General features: G+C 40.3%; 2 protein-coding genes across 2 annotated transcripts; one reads left to right on the forward strand and one right to left on the reverse strand.

Moving 5' to 3' along the window:
* Nucleotides 1-324: 324 nt before the first annotated feature.
* Nucleotides 325-10,228, reverse strand: cunh17orf49 (chromosome unknown C17orf49 homolog). The gene is made up of 6 exons (XM_055148558.1): nt 9,914-10,228; nt 8,810-8,904; nt 6,905-7,006; nt 5,646-5,869; nt 3,034-3,126; nt 325-2,014 (listed from the first exon to the last, which is right to left on the reverse strand). The coding sequence occupies exons 1-6, from the start codon at nt 9,932-9,934 to the stop codon at nt 1,950-1,952; spliced, it is 600 nt and encodes a 199-aa protein (XP_055004533.1). The 5' UTR covers nt 9,935-10,228; the 3' UTR covers nt 325-1,949.
* A 411-nt stretch (nt 10,229-10,639) lies between these two features.
* Nucleotides 10,640-14,261, forward strand: rnasekb (ribonuclease, RNase K b). Its single transcript, XM_020924437.2, has 4 exons — nt 10,640-10,878; nt 12,263-12,345; nt 12,451-12,556; nt 13,785-14,261. Exons 1-4 carry the CDS (start codon nt 10,801-10,803, stop codon nt 13,821-13,823), a joined length of 306 nt encoding a protein of 101 aa, XP_020780096.1. The 5' UTR covers nt 10,640-10,800; the 3' UTR covers nt 13,824-14,261.
* The last annotated feature ends 685 nt before the right edge of the window (nt 14,262-14,946 follow it).

A 14,946-nucleotide genomic window follows, 5' to 3' on the forward strand; every position in this document is an offset into this window, starting at 1 on the left:
AAAAAAAAATTCGTTTTTTTGACTTTAACTTTTTAAACTTTTTGGCAGTGCCTTATCAGATTTTGAAATCGGTTCTTTTTTTTTTTTTTTTTTTTTCCCTCAGATTCTTGCACAGAACTGCAGATTTAAAATTTTACTCAAATGTGTAAATACTGTTTGTAACATTGTGAAAATTGTAAATAGTTTGTACAGATTTAGGCTTCTCATTTTAAAATGTGAGATTGTGTTTTGGAAAACGGACACAGGGACAAGAGCGCGGGCAGGAAAACGAATTCTGTCTTTGAAAAACGGAAAAAGGAAATGTTTTGTTTTTGTTTAGACCTGGTTTAGAACTGGTTTAAAAATGGTTTAAAAATGGTTTAGTCCTGGTTTAGACCTGGTGTAGTCCTGGTTTAGTCTTGGTTTAGACCTGGTTTAGTCTTGGTTTAGACCTGGTTTTGAACTGGTTTAGACCTGGTTCAGACCTGGTTTAGTCCCTGTGTCCCTTTTCTTCAGTTGAATCCAAACAGACTTCCAAATGGACTTGTATTTCTGGCGTCTTTTGCACATTTTGAGTCGGTCGTAAACGGCTTCGCTTCAGCTTTATCTTCGCCAAATTCTATTTTTATTTGTGTAAAAATTCTAATTATTCAAAGTATTTCCTTCTCAGACGGATGCCACATTTCACTCAAATAGCCCTGGAATCTGGAGATTCTGGTCTGATCCTCTTAGACCCAGTTTAGTCCTGGTTTAGTCCCAGTTAAGAATCAGTTTAGTGCTGTTTTAGACCTGCTTTAGACCTGGGTTACTCCTGGTTTAGACCTGGTTTAGTCCTGGTTTAGTCCTCGCTTAGACTTGGTTTAGTCCTTCTTTAGTCCTGGTTTAGACATGGTTTAGACATGGTTCAGTCCTTCTTTAGTCCCAGTTTAGACCAGTTTAGTCCTGGTTTAGTCCTTTAGTCCCAGTTTAGACCAGTTTAGTCCTTCTTTAGTCCCAGTTTAGACCAGTTTAGTCCTGGTTGAGTTCTGGTTTAGTCCTTCTTTAGTCCCAGTTTAGTCCTGGTTGAGTTCTGGTGATCTGTGGGTGAGGTGTGGCTCAGAATTAAAGGGAAAAAGCACATCATAAACAGTATTTTTCTGTAAATATTTCTATTTTCTGATATTAAAAAAAAAACAAAAAACACACATTGTATTTTTCTGAAGCGTTTGTGTCTCGTTCCTCATAAAAATAAAGTCTCAATAAACGCTGTAGATACCACTGAACCCAGTCTCACTTAGTCCTGCTTTAGACCTGCTACAACCATGTGTTAGTCCTGCTTTAGACCGATTTCAGTCCAGACTTAGTTTCAGTTCAGACCTGCTTTAGACCTGGTTCAGTCCTAAGCCGACGTTATTGCTTTGGAATGTTCTGTATTAGGGCATTAAACTCATCTCCATGGAGACGAGCGGCTCACAGTCAAAATTGGTTTTCCTGTGTATTTGAGCAACAAAAACACCTCAAACTGAATAAATACAGACGCACAAATTTATACTAAGGACGTAACGATGCCCAGATCATATTTATTGTGCTATAAAATAATTGTAGACAAGACACTTTTTTTGCTTTTAAAACCGACAAACCCCCGACCAGAAAGTTACACAGTGCACCTTTAATGTTGAAAATAATGTTCTTTTTGTTGTTTTTTATTATCATCGTGGTATCGGAAGCTGTATCGTGACAACACTATTAGAATATCGCCGAAAATCGATCGATATTGGGCGATACGATACGGGCATCGGGGTAGAAGAAAATAAGACACATAAAACACAAACTAAAAGATAAATAAAATACTAAAAAATAAAACTAGTCTTGAGTCCAGGGCGGGAGGGTGTGAGACTGCAGCCGATCCTGGACGAGCTGAGGAGCTAGAGCTGATGTAAAAGGAATCGTTTTGGATTTGGCCCTGGAGAGCAGAGGTCAAAGGTCAGAGGTCAGCGAGAGAGCAGCGGGAGGTCACTGGAGTTCATGATGAGACTGGAGTCCAAGTTCAGAGATTCTGGAACGAAACAGAAGCAACAGTTTGAAAATTAAAAACTGCAGGAGTTTCCCTAGACACTGTGATGACGAAGGGAGACGTTTTTTAAAAAAAATTATTATTAACCCTTCCAGACCTAAAGGCAATTTTAGTAAATTTTTCCTTGCCTGGATTTTTTTTTTCTTAATTTTGTTATTAAAACTCCCTCTTTTACCCCCTAATGAAGTGTTATACCTCCTTTTTTTCAGTACAACCTGTTATTTCACAATCTGAAAGCTGTAGTTGTGTCACTGGATGTAATAAAAAGCGACAGGACCAGAAATACAAAGGAAAAAAACAAAACAAAACAAATGGAAAATAAAATTCACACTTTTTTATACAAAACACACAGCAAACATGTATAAATAACTATATGGACATAAAAAATAATAATAATAATTAAGGGCCTTAGCTACAAAAGTGTAAAATATCAAGTGTGTAAGTAAATTAAAAATATACTTAAAAAAGGTCCAGGATACAGAGCCACATAACTTCCTTGCATTTCCATGGAGTTTATTACATTTGGATTTGGACATTCGGACTGAAATAAACCTTTGAAATAAAAACAGTAAGAGATGCACATTTATGTAGACCAAGATGCGTAATTTGCCATTTATTTGAGAAATAACTGCACTTAGAGCTTTTTCAATTGATACGAACTGCTCAACTTTTCAAGGGAAAAAAAGTAAATTTTTATCTTTTATGGTTGCGTGCTATCATATACGATAGTTGCGTGCATCACCACAGAGTTGAAAAATGTAAAGTGCATATCACAGGTTAGAGCCAGGTCGTTGTTTTGCAAATCTCAAGTAAGTCTCAAGTCTGAGTTGAAGAGAAGAAGCAAATCACAGCCAAAATCTGGGAAATTCTCCTGTAGTTTATGGTGGCCTTGAGTCTATTTCTTTACAAAGTCTAGTGTAGTACACCTGACGGTGGCGCTGCACCTGCACACTGTATGTTTGAGGTGGAGTTCACAGTATGTCCTGTTGGTGGAGCCGTACCTTGGTCAAAGTCGAGTTTTTTGGCGTCGAGCCCTTCGATGTCGACGAGGTCAGAGTTGACGTCGGCGTCGTTGAGCGCGCTCAGGGTCACGTCTGAAACACAAACACCTTTAACTCACACTGACGTTTAACACTCACTTTAACATCTTTATCTAGAGTGACCATATTTCAGTTTGTGAAAACCCGGACACTTTACGGGGGGTGGAGGCCTTGACATTGAGCTACTCTCACCTCGCCAACTGTGCACATGACCCCCCACCCGACTGGGACAGAAAACGGGGAATTTCTTGTCCAAGTCCTTGTTAAATACACATTTGCTCTTCTGCATGTTGCAGACTGACTGACTGTTTGTGTCTCGCTCCTTCTGAGTCACAGACGCTACGAGAGACGCTCAGTTTAATGACCCAATGAAAGATCATGAAAACCATTTACATCACTTTATGAAAAAACCCCGGACGCCCAGGACAGGACGTAAAAAACGGACATGTCCGGGGAAAAAATGAACGTTTGATAATTATTGATGCTTTGCAGGGACATCACGTTGGGGTTGTACATGTGTGTCTATTGTGGAATGTTCAGCAGTTTGCATATATGTTTTTTCTGCTGATTTTTGCGCTGATTCAGAGTTAGTCAAATTGAAAAAACTGATACAATACAATTACGCTACGTTTAGACTGCAGCCTGAAGTGACCCAAATCTGATTTTTTCTGAACGACACATATGAGATTTTTTTCAAATGTGACCCAGGACACTTGGATATGTGCTCCTAAAACCGATTCATATCTGATCTTTGGACATGCGACTTCAGTCTGAACGGTCAGGTCACATTCATCTCACCTACACGTCAGATTTGGAGTCTCGTCAATGGAGGGAAAACAAGGTTAGTGAGTTTATTAATATTCGTTGTATTCAGGCAAAATTGGAGGAGTCTTATCTTTGAAATGATTGTCATAGAAATGTCCGAGCGCAGCTACAGACAGTCCTGGCTCCAATGTCAACGAAAAATAAAGATCCTGTGAGAAAAATACAAGGATAAAGACTCAAACAAACGAAGCGGCCTGTCCGTTTTACCAAGAACTGGACCAGATTTTGGGAGACGAGCCCAGAGTTTAGGCGACTTCTGTAAACTAAACTAAACGTGCTTTCTGTTAAGATGACGTCGTCGTGTCGTCCAATGCACATGTGGGACACTTTTGGGGAGTTTAAAGTTCACACTGGAGATCACAAACAAGTCGCATTTAATTGGAAATGTGAATGACTAGGGCAGGGTATCATTAAGAAGTTGCCGATACGATACATATCTCGATACAGTGCACTTTCGATTTGATACGATATATTTCAAATTGATTTGATACAGTTCAATTAAAAACAAAGGCTAAATCATGTCTGTGATACTAAAAGTCTTTGTTAATCAACTTCTTGTGCAAAGTTCATATGAAACACAAACATTTTAATCAACAAAACTGTGAAAATGTCAAATGTGTCGCATAAACGAGTTTCCTTCCTCTAAACAAACAACAAAACTGTAGCTGTAACAAAATACTTAAGTAAAATATACCTAAAAATCCTCTTGGTGATATATCGATGCAGCAGCCCACGATATCGATACTGTATCAGAACATTAAACAATACGATATATCGATATTTCAATGTTTTTGCACACAAAAAAAAAGTCCGGATTGAGCATTAAGCCCTGCAGTCTGAACGTAGCCATAGACAAAAAAAAAAAAAAAAAAAGGATTTGGTTCTTTAAAAAAACATCTCAGACTCTGGACTCCACAATGACTGTCTGAATCTGTGTTTCATTCGTTCATTTGTTTTAAGAAAATGAAAAAACAACTGTTTTCTTCGTTATTTGTCTCTAAAACCAAAATGAAAAAAACGATAACTATTCGTTTTTTCAGTTTTCAATTTTGTGTTTAAACGAAGAATGGAAAAAACAGATAACAACTGTTCCCCGGTTACGAGACTGAGATGCCGGACTTTTGCACCGCGTACGGACTGAACCAGGACTGATCCAGGTCCGAGACCAGAGTGGGACCAGGGTGGACTCCAAGCTTTGACTCTGAGCCTCTGCGGGGTCTGAGCCTCAGCTTCGAGCTCCGGCCCTGCTGTGGGCTCTGAGCCTGCGGTCTGGTCCCGGTCTGGTCCCAGTCTAAGTAGCGCTCTGGTCCTGTTCTGGTCCCGGTCTCAGTCCCGGTCTGGTCTTGGACCTGGATCAGTCCTGGTTCAGTCCGTATGAGGTGCAAAAGTCCGGCATCGCAGTTATGAAAGTCATGTAAACGAGAAACGGCCGTTATCCGTTTTTTCCATTCTTCATTTAAACACAAAATCGAAAACTGAAAAAAGGAATCGTTATCTGTTTTTTCACTTTGGTTTTGGAGACAAATAATGAAGAAAACAGTTGTTATTCCGTTTTCTTATTTTTGGTTTTATACTGAAAAACGAATGAATGAATGATACACGGATTTGTCTGCTTTGTACGTTTGCCACATTATTTTGGTGTTTTTGGTGTTTTTTGAAACTAAAGAAAAATTAAACCAAACTGCTCCAGATTGTACCACCACATGACAATTACACCAGCGTTAAAGACAACTCCCAGTGTTTCTCACCCGCCGTCTTCTGCTTCTTGATGGGCGGCGGGGCGAGGGAGGGGGCGGGCTGTGTGACCTGCGGGGGGGCTGGAGGAGTCGGGGCGACAGGCGCAGCCATGGCTCCGGCGGGCGCGGCGGGCGGCAAGGCGGGTGCTTTCTTCACAGGTTTCTTATGAGCGTCGGAGAGCGGCACGCGGCTGTCCTCGTACAGTTTCCTCTTCACCGTCGACTTGATCTGAGCGCTGAGAGGAGAGACAGTTACACGCAGCAGCCACAGGGGGCGCTCTGAGCACTCTTCGATGACGCACTGCAGAAAAGCTTGGCCAAAATTTAAGTTATAAACATTTAAATTTAACAGAAAATGAATTAAAAGTAGTGAAATTATCTGTCCATGCAGCAAGATCATTTTACTTGCCCAATTATTTTAAATCTTAGAACAAGTAAGTAAATGATAAATCTGAAAAGAAGATGGATAATTTGATATAAGTTTTAAAATCTTGGCCAGATCAGAGACATTTGCGGTGTGTCAGTGTGTACGTGTGTTTGACATGTTTGGTTTTTAGTTCAGTTTATTGAGGTGGAACTCTCCTTAAAAGGTTTTATATTATGCAAACTGCCTCTTGTGAACTTTAAGTCATGTTATAAATTTGCTACACATGTTTAAATCATCATTTATTATTAGTGTGTCTACATCTCCAAAGCTAAAAACGCTGTCTAAACCATCTAAAACAGAAGTAGACCAGGACTAAACCAGGATTAAACCAGGATTAAACCAGGACTAAAACCAGAACTAAGACCAGGACAAAACCAGAACTAAAACAGGATTTAACCAGGACTAAACCAGGTCTAAACCAGGACTAAAACAGAACTAAAATCAGGACTAAAACCAAGATTAAACCAGGTCTAAACCAGGTCTAAATTAGGACTAAAGCCAGGACTAAGACCAGGACAAAACCAGAACTAAAACCAGGACTAAAACAGAACTAAACCAGAACTAAACCAAGACTAAAACAGGATTTAATCAGGACACAAATTTAATCTGCCTTTTTTAGGTCCTCTCTTTGATGACAGTGTTGTATTTTGTTTCTGTTTCTGTTTGTATTTTAGAGTTTGGGCTGTAGAGACTCACACGGTCCTCTCTTTGATGACAGTGTTGTATTTTGTTTCTGTTTGTATTTTAGAGTTTGGGCTGTAGAGACTCACACGGTCCTCTCTTTGATGACAGTGTTGTATTTTGTTTCTGTTTGTATTTTAGAGTTTGGGCTGTAGAGACTCACACGGTCCTCTCTTTGATGACGCTGCTGATGTTGTTCAGATCGTCTCCAAATCGTCTCACGGCCAAACGCAGCATCTCGATCTCCGTTTCCGTCCATTTGGCCCTGAGACAAACGACAGAAAACTACTGATACTCTGCAACTGATATTATTAAACACCCCTCGGGGTGTGATGCTAACTGGAGGCACTGCTCAGTCTGAAGCTCTATTAGACTTTAATCCAGGCTTTATTTTAACACAATCTGACCAGGAAGAACTGACTCTGTTGGAACAAAACAAGTCTCTGGCACTTAAATTACAATAACAGGCTCCTGAAATTGCATTGCTTAAATCCATTTTGTATATTTTGAGTTTGACAGAGACTGGATGACTGAGGGATTACACAGATATAAGATACTAACCGATACCCCAGAGCAGAGTAAGAACGAGACCTGTCCTGTTGTGTTCATTTGGATCCCCCTGGAAGCTGCTGTGACGCTGCAGGACACAGGAGGAACACTTTTGTCCTGAGGGTTTCTCCTCTCCTCAAACTGCCCTGACACAGATCTGCTGACCCTCCCTGACCAGTCCTCCTGTTAAACTGCACTCTGACCTTTGACTGAGACACAAAGGCGACGCAACTGCAACAGTTTACTGCAGCAGAACTTGAGCAGTTTTATGATATGAACGGCGGCGTAGACGGCAGACGTAGTGGCCTCTCGCTCTTCCAATCGTTGTCTACACATGGGATTAGGGCTGGGTATCGTTCATAAGTCGCCAATATGATACATACCTCGATACATTGAGGTTACGATTCGATACGATTCAATACGATATATTTCAAATTAGGGGTGTAATGATATCCAAGTCTCACGACACAATATCGTCAGAGTATGAACCTCATGATACAATATTTATTGGGATATCGTGGGAAAGCTCACGATATGGTGGGGAGGCTCATGATTAGGGATGTAACAATATCCAAATCTCTCTGTACAATATTTTCACGATATACATCTCAAGGTACGATATTTATTGTGATATTTTGTGGAGGATAAACAGCTAAAACTGTTAATATGCAACTTTTTCCTCTTAAAATGCCTTGACAAAACTTAATCCAAAGAACTAATATTTAAAAGTGTTAGAACTGTTATTTCTTCTTGTAGTCCGCACTGAAATGGAGCAAAGGATCATGGTCTATGTAGTTCTCTGTTGCTGCATCATTACTCTTCATTTAAGCAAAGAGACTTGTAATTTGATATACTGTGACGCTCCATGATATTATTGTGAGAACTTGGATGACATGATATCATGATATTTCGGTTATTGTTACATCCCTATTTCAAAAAGATTCAATACGGTTCAATAAAAAAATAAAGTCTAAATCATGCTTGTGATATTAAAAGTCTTTGTTAAACCAACTTCTTGTGCAAAGTCAGTATGAATGATGCAAATTTTAATCATCAAAACAGTGAAAATGTCAAATGTGTCGCATAAACGAGTTTCCTTCCTCTAAACAAACAACAAAACTGTAGCTGTAACAAAATTATTTAGTAAAATAAACCAAAAAAAATACTCTTGGCGATATATCGATACAGCAGCCCACGATATCGATACTGTATCATCACATTAAACAACACAATATATCGATATTTCAATATTTTTGCACACCCCTACATGGGATAGAGAAAAACATAACTTTGATTCCTTTATATGTCTAGTACATGTGAAGAACTAGACAATAAAGCTAAATTTGAACTTTGAATATAAGACCACGTGGTAATGTGAAAGAAAGTACTGATTTAATGCTGAAAATCTAATTCTATTGTCTAAAGAAAGAAAGAATCAGTACTGAGCATTGAGTCCGAGCCTTAGTATTCATCCCATCGGCCTTAATCATCGTGACAACACTGGTGCACTTGGACTCACCCTGCGGGGCTGGAGTCAGACACTGGGTGCAGTTGCATGGTCAGCTCTCCGAGTTTAGAAAAGGCTGCTCCGGCTGCAGAGAAGATCTCCCCCACCTGCATCAGAGAAATTACATATTGTAAAATTGGTCAAAAAATAGGGACACCTGGGACATGTCTTGTATAAAACTGGGACAAATAAATAAATCTGCTGGGACATTGGACACAGGACTCAAAACTGGGACTGTCCCGGGTAAATAGGGACATCTGGTCACACTACTTCAGGTAAAAACTATATCTGAATATTTAAACAAGTACAGGAGCATTCACATCTAAGAGAGACTGAAATCTGAACTTTAATGCCATGCGTTTTAGAACATGTTTGTAGTGGTCTAGATTTTCAGAATTAAAAACTGGAACACATGTTTGGTATAACTAAAAATTTTTTAAAAAGCGAGTAACATTGTCCATTCTCTTCACTTGTGGGTCAGTATAACATTTCTTTTTTCGCTATATGGTCGTTATCAAGATGAAGTTTTCTGTATTTTACCTAAACAAATGACAATATATCCTCTCCTGTTGGTGGGGATCAAATTGGTCAAAAAATAAGGACAACTGAGTCATATCTTGTATAAAACTGGGACAAATCACTGGTTTTGGATAAATCTGCTGGGACAAGGGGACACAGGACTCAAAACTGGGACTGTCCCGGGTAAATAGGGACGTCTGGTCACCCTAAATGTGCAGCTTTTACACAGAATCGAACCCATACAATACAGGGAGGGCATCTGACAGGCAGGGAGATTTCAGAACATGTTTGTAGAGCTCTAAACTACAGGGTGAGCAGCTTTTACACAAAATAGAGAAATAAGCGCTAATTAATCTCCATGCACATCACTTTATTCATAGTTAATTACACAGGACTCCTCCATTAGTCCATTCAACACGTGTTCATTACAGTTATTCATTCAAAAACAATCTGTAATCTGTGAGTTTTGTGCACTTTGCCTTTGTTGTGTTTCCGGTTCAAATCGTGCAGCTCAACTCTCTCACAGATCACTCAATATTTACTTTATTTCTGAACAAAAGCGCTGAAATGAAAGTTTAATATCTGTGTGAAACGTACCTTTGCAGATGCAGACGTCATAGTATCCAGGAATCACAGTTTAAACGCAGTAAAAGAGTAAAACTTTAGCATAAAACAATGAATCAGTCGTTAGCCGCGTTAGCTTCTGATGCTAACTCCCTCTCGGCGCTTTAACTCGCCTCCATTTGGACAGAAAAAGGAGATAAGGCAGAATACTTTTTTAAAATAATCAGTATTGTATTACGCGTGAAGCTTTTAAATATCTTATTAATTTGTGATTATTGTTAATATTAAGCCATAAAGCTACAAAAGAGCACAGGCACTGGAGCTCGCACTCTGATTGGCTGATATCGGGGAGGAGGCGGGACGTGTGATTCGGGTTGAGCCGAGTGTTTCCGAGTGTTTCCGAGTGTTTAGTTTAGTGTACTTTATTGTATTTTAATTTTATTGTATTTTATTTTATTTTAAAATAGTTCATACATTTATTGCTTATTCTACCAAAGTCCTGTAACAGCGAACGCCCCAGAAACTAATTTAGCTTTCCAAGTGTTTCCGAGTGCTTCCAAGTGTTTCCGAGTGCTTCCGAATGTTTCCTTTATTTTATTTTGTTTAAAAATAGTTCATAGATTTATTGCTTATTCTACGAAAGTCTTGTAAAAGCGAACGCCCCAGAAACTAATTTAGCTTTCCATGTGTTTCCGAGTGCTTCCGAGTGTTTCCGAGTGCTTCCGAGTGTTTCCGAGTGTTTCCGAGTGCTTCCGAAGGCGGTCAGCTGACTGCGGGGCGTCCTGTCCCGTGTTTCCGCAGCTCAGGGACATCTTTGGCTGTTTTCCGCGGAGCTCCGAGAGGACCTAGAGCCAGAGGAGATCGACCTGGACCGAGCCTGGATTGACCCGGACCGAGCTTGAACCGGACCGGACCGAGCCATGCCGTCGCTACTGTTCTGCGGGCCGAAAATGGCGGCCTGCGGCATCGTGATCAGCATCTGGGGGGTTATAATGCTGGTGAGGCCCGGAGCTTCGGTTTCTTGGTTTCTTACGGACAGATCTCACCGCTTTGAACATAGTTGTGGTCTAATGTTGTTTTAGGACATTTAAACATTAGTGTTTTGTTATTTATTGGCACCAGACTAACCGAACACAGACAGTAATTGGAAATAGACGGATCCTAAATAGGCCTCGTTCATTGACTTTTGTGATAAACAAATGTCATAGCTGATGTGGAGGGATCGACATAGCTAGACTAATGTTTGAAAGTGTCAAATGATAAGAGTGGGATATGAGCAGATTCTCGGGATAATTTAGGTTTAAAGTGGTTTGATAAATGCCATATTTACCGTGAGATCATGTGACTGGTGGTGTCACGTGACAATGGCTCAACGGGAAGTCGGAACATTTTGATTTTATTCAAGGTTTTATGCAAGGAACAATTCTGCTTTTGCAAATGTCTCACTTTTCCTACAGTTTCCACTTAAATTGATAGTAAATATGACTGAACCTAACTAAATGTCTTATTACTAGGGTGACCAGATTTATACAAAACCTGTGATTTGTCCCAGTTTTATAAAAGAAATGTCCCAGGTGCTCCTATTCTTGACCAATTTGATTTTTCCAACAGTAAACAGAGGCATAAAATGTCATTTGTTTAGGTAAAATACAGAAAAGCTGCTTAAAAACGACCAAAACACAAAGAAAATGTGACTCACTTGTTAGTTACGAATGGTTTCTGCATAACTATTTTCCTTAACTACGCTGTTATCTCACGATTTTATTATTACCAATCACCAAAAAAACAGGGAACCCCCAGTTTTTTATTTTGAAATTCTGGTCACCCTGTATATTGTGCAAATTTTACTCTTGTGAGCTTTATAAAACATGTTGTTTTGTTTGATTCACACATGTCGGACTGACCCTATTATAATTAGTATGTCTACATCTCAAAACGCAATATGCTCTGTTTCTACTTTTGTTGTCATGAAGTAGTAAGAGTTTTCAAGTTACAGGTAAACTTCAGCTTTTGTTCATTAAAGTTGGGTAATTCCAAGGCTGAAACTATTCAAATGATTCTAGTGAAGGTGAATGAAGTTTAAAAAATGAAGCAGGATTTGTGTGTTAAACATGTGAATGAAACAAAACAAAACTCCAAGTATGTTTTTGATGAGAAAACAAGATTATTATAAGATTAGAAAATTGTGTTAAGTGGGTCCTTTAAACTAATAAGTAAACATAAACAAAACTTATTCATGAACAATTTTGAACTAAATCAAGTCTTAATTAGTTTGATCATAATCAGGAAGTCTACGCCAGGTTTAAATCAAGACTAGACCAGGACCAGGACCACGTTAATGAGAGCTCTGGTACTGAGGGTGTTTCTCTGTTTTTCGTGAAGGCAATGCTGGGGATCTTTTTCAGCGCCAAATCTGCCATTCTGATCGAAGACGTGCCCTTCACCGAGGAAGACATCCGCGATGAGTGAGTTTATATGAAGCAATATCACACAGGGAGTTTAACCCACAACCTCCACTGATTATATATGAGTATGGGAGGGCATCTGATGTTCTCTCTTGTTCTTTGCAGTAAGGAGCCTCCTCAGAACATCTACCGGCTGTACTCGCAGGTGGCCATAAACTGCTTCATCGCCGCGGGGATCTATGTGGCGGTCGGAGCCGTGTCTCTGTGTCAGGTAACGATAACGTCATCGTAACTGTTCAAATGACCTCACCACCAGTCAACAGTCACCACCAGTCACCACCACTATCAGGAACCAGTGCTAGTGCAGCCTCTGCAGCACACTAAAGCTGTTTTCAGGTTGGCCAGAACGGTGCCGGTGCCCACAGCAGTTACACTGAGAATCAAAGTGCTCACTGGTGAACGACCCGCGCTCAAACCATTTAAGTGAACCCATGACGCGTCATCGACAGGAGTCGATGTGGTGTGGATTTGCCACCAAAAAAAAAACAAGGCCACACGAAAGCGGACATCACAGCGAGAAAAATAACAACCATAGATCGCATCATTAACACCAACGAGTATTGTACTTATACAAATAATTATTTATCTGCGCTGTGCTCTGCTACAACATCTGCTGTGTTGACCTTGCTGATGTGACCTTACCAGGTGAACACGAATACAGCACACATTTGGTCTCCTCCGCTGACCAACACTTGACTTCTCCACCATATTCCACACATTTTCTTTGTTTGTTTATTTTACTGTGTGACCTGGATGAACTTGCTGATGTCTACTGTGTCGTTACGGTTCACTTAGGAAAAAGAAGTTGGGAACCATCTTTTCGGTTCTTGAACGTTCTGATTTTCAGCCTGAACACGTCAGTTGGTTTGAGATTAGATGTGTGCACCGGCACAGTTCTCTGTCGGACTGAAAACGCTATGAGTGAATTCTAGAGAGTCCTGAACGTACATCCCTCTCTCTGTAACTGCTGCTGTGAGCCTTGTCAATTTGATCTTAAAATGTTCATATTTTACTTGGTGTAAACTAAAACTAGTATCAAAACCAGATTCCCATGCATTCAAGAGGCCATTGCTCTGAAAATCTCTTTTTCCCCTACCCCCAAGAGACGCCCACCGCTCAACACTTACTGAGTTTTCCGACTTTATTTTCTTAAAGCAGACCTGTTGTGCTTGTGTCTGTTATGCAGTTTGTAGTGCCATGTTTTTTGGACTGTAAGTTGCTCTGGAGTCGCAGGACCACCCAAACCATGAAAAAAAGTGCGACATATAGTCCGAAAAGTACAGTATATAGTAATCTGGGATGCCGGTGAAACATTATGTTATGATTTGGACATTTTAAATGGCAATATTCACCTAAAACAACAAACAAAAAATAATTAAATAAAAAGAAAAGAAAACTGCAGTTCCCAGTTGGAGCTGACGTTGTTGTTTTTGTTTCAGGTGCGACTGAACAAACGTCAGGAGTACATGGTGACATAAACAACCTTGACCTTCGACCTCTCCACGACCCCAGCACTGACCCCTGAACGCCAACGACCCAACACGCGACGCCACGTTGATTTGTGTCTCATCACATTCTCAGTCCTGATACAAGAGTTCATATTTTAAAGTTCATACTGCTGGAATAATGCTTCATATTTTAAATGATCTGTGAAGGCTCCTGATTGGTCGGTGTGTTCAGAGCTGGGTCCTGATTGGTCGGTGTGTTCAGAGCTGGGTCCTGATTGGTTGGTGTGTTCTGTGCAAGCTCCTGATTGGTTGGTGTGTTGAAAGTGATTATTTATTGTTCAAGTGTCGTGTCATTCCAAACTGTAATTTTCTGATTTCATTCAGAGTTTGAGCTGAAACTGTTTGTGCTGTTGTAAATGTGAGTTCATGACAGATGTAATAAATATAATTTTAAATGGTTCTGGATAATCTTTTCCACCCAAGTGTTTCTTTAGTACCTCCTAGACCAGGTTTAGAACAGATTTAGACCTGGGTTTTGGTCTGGTTTAGTGGTTTATCATCTTGCTTTAGTCTTGCTCTGTACCAGTACTTTATTTGTAATTCCAAATTATCTTAAACGGCCCGGTCAGAGTCAATCAAAGGACTGTATGTGGTCCTAAAGCTGTACAATGCCCATGTCTGCTCTAGACCTTGTTTAGTCTTGATTTGTCTTTCAGGTCTCCTCAAGTGGAGGAGTTCCAAGTATCTCAGGGTCTTGTTCATGAGTGAGGGGAGGATGGAGCGTGAGATTGACAGGTGGATCGGTGCAGCGTCTGCAGTGATGTGGTCGATGTATCGGACCTTTGTGGTGTAGAGGTGCTGAGCTGAAAGGCAAAACTCTTGATTTACTGTCAATCTACGTTCCTCCCCTCACCTCTGTTCATGGGCTCTGGGTAATGACCAAAAGGACAAGATCACTGATACAAGTTGTCGAAATGAGTTTCCTCCACAGGGTGACTGGGCGCTCCCTTAGAGACAGGGTGAGGAGCTTGGATTAGAGTCACTGCACCTGCCTATCGAGAGGAGCAGCTGAGGTTTGGAAATCTGTTCCTGATTCCTCCTGGGCGCCTCCCTGGGGAAGTGTTCTGAGCATGTTCCATTGGAAGGAGAACCT

This window comes from Boleophthalmus pectinirostris, unplaced genomic scaffold (genome assembly GCF_026225935.1).
Source record: "Boleophthalmus pectinirostris isolate CB_2022bp ecotype Guang Dong unplaced genomic scaffold, ASM2622593v1 HiC_scaffold_12, whole genome shotgun sequence".
In the NCBI taxonomy this organism is placed as follows: Eukaryota; Metazoa; Chordata; class Actinopteri; order Gobiiformes; family Gobiidae; genus Boleophthalmus; species Boleophthalmus pectinirostris.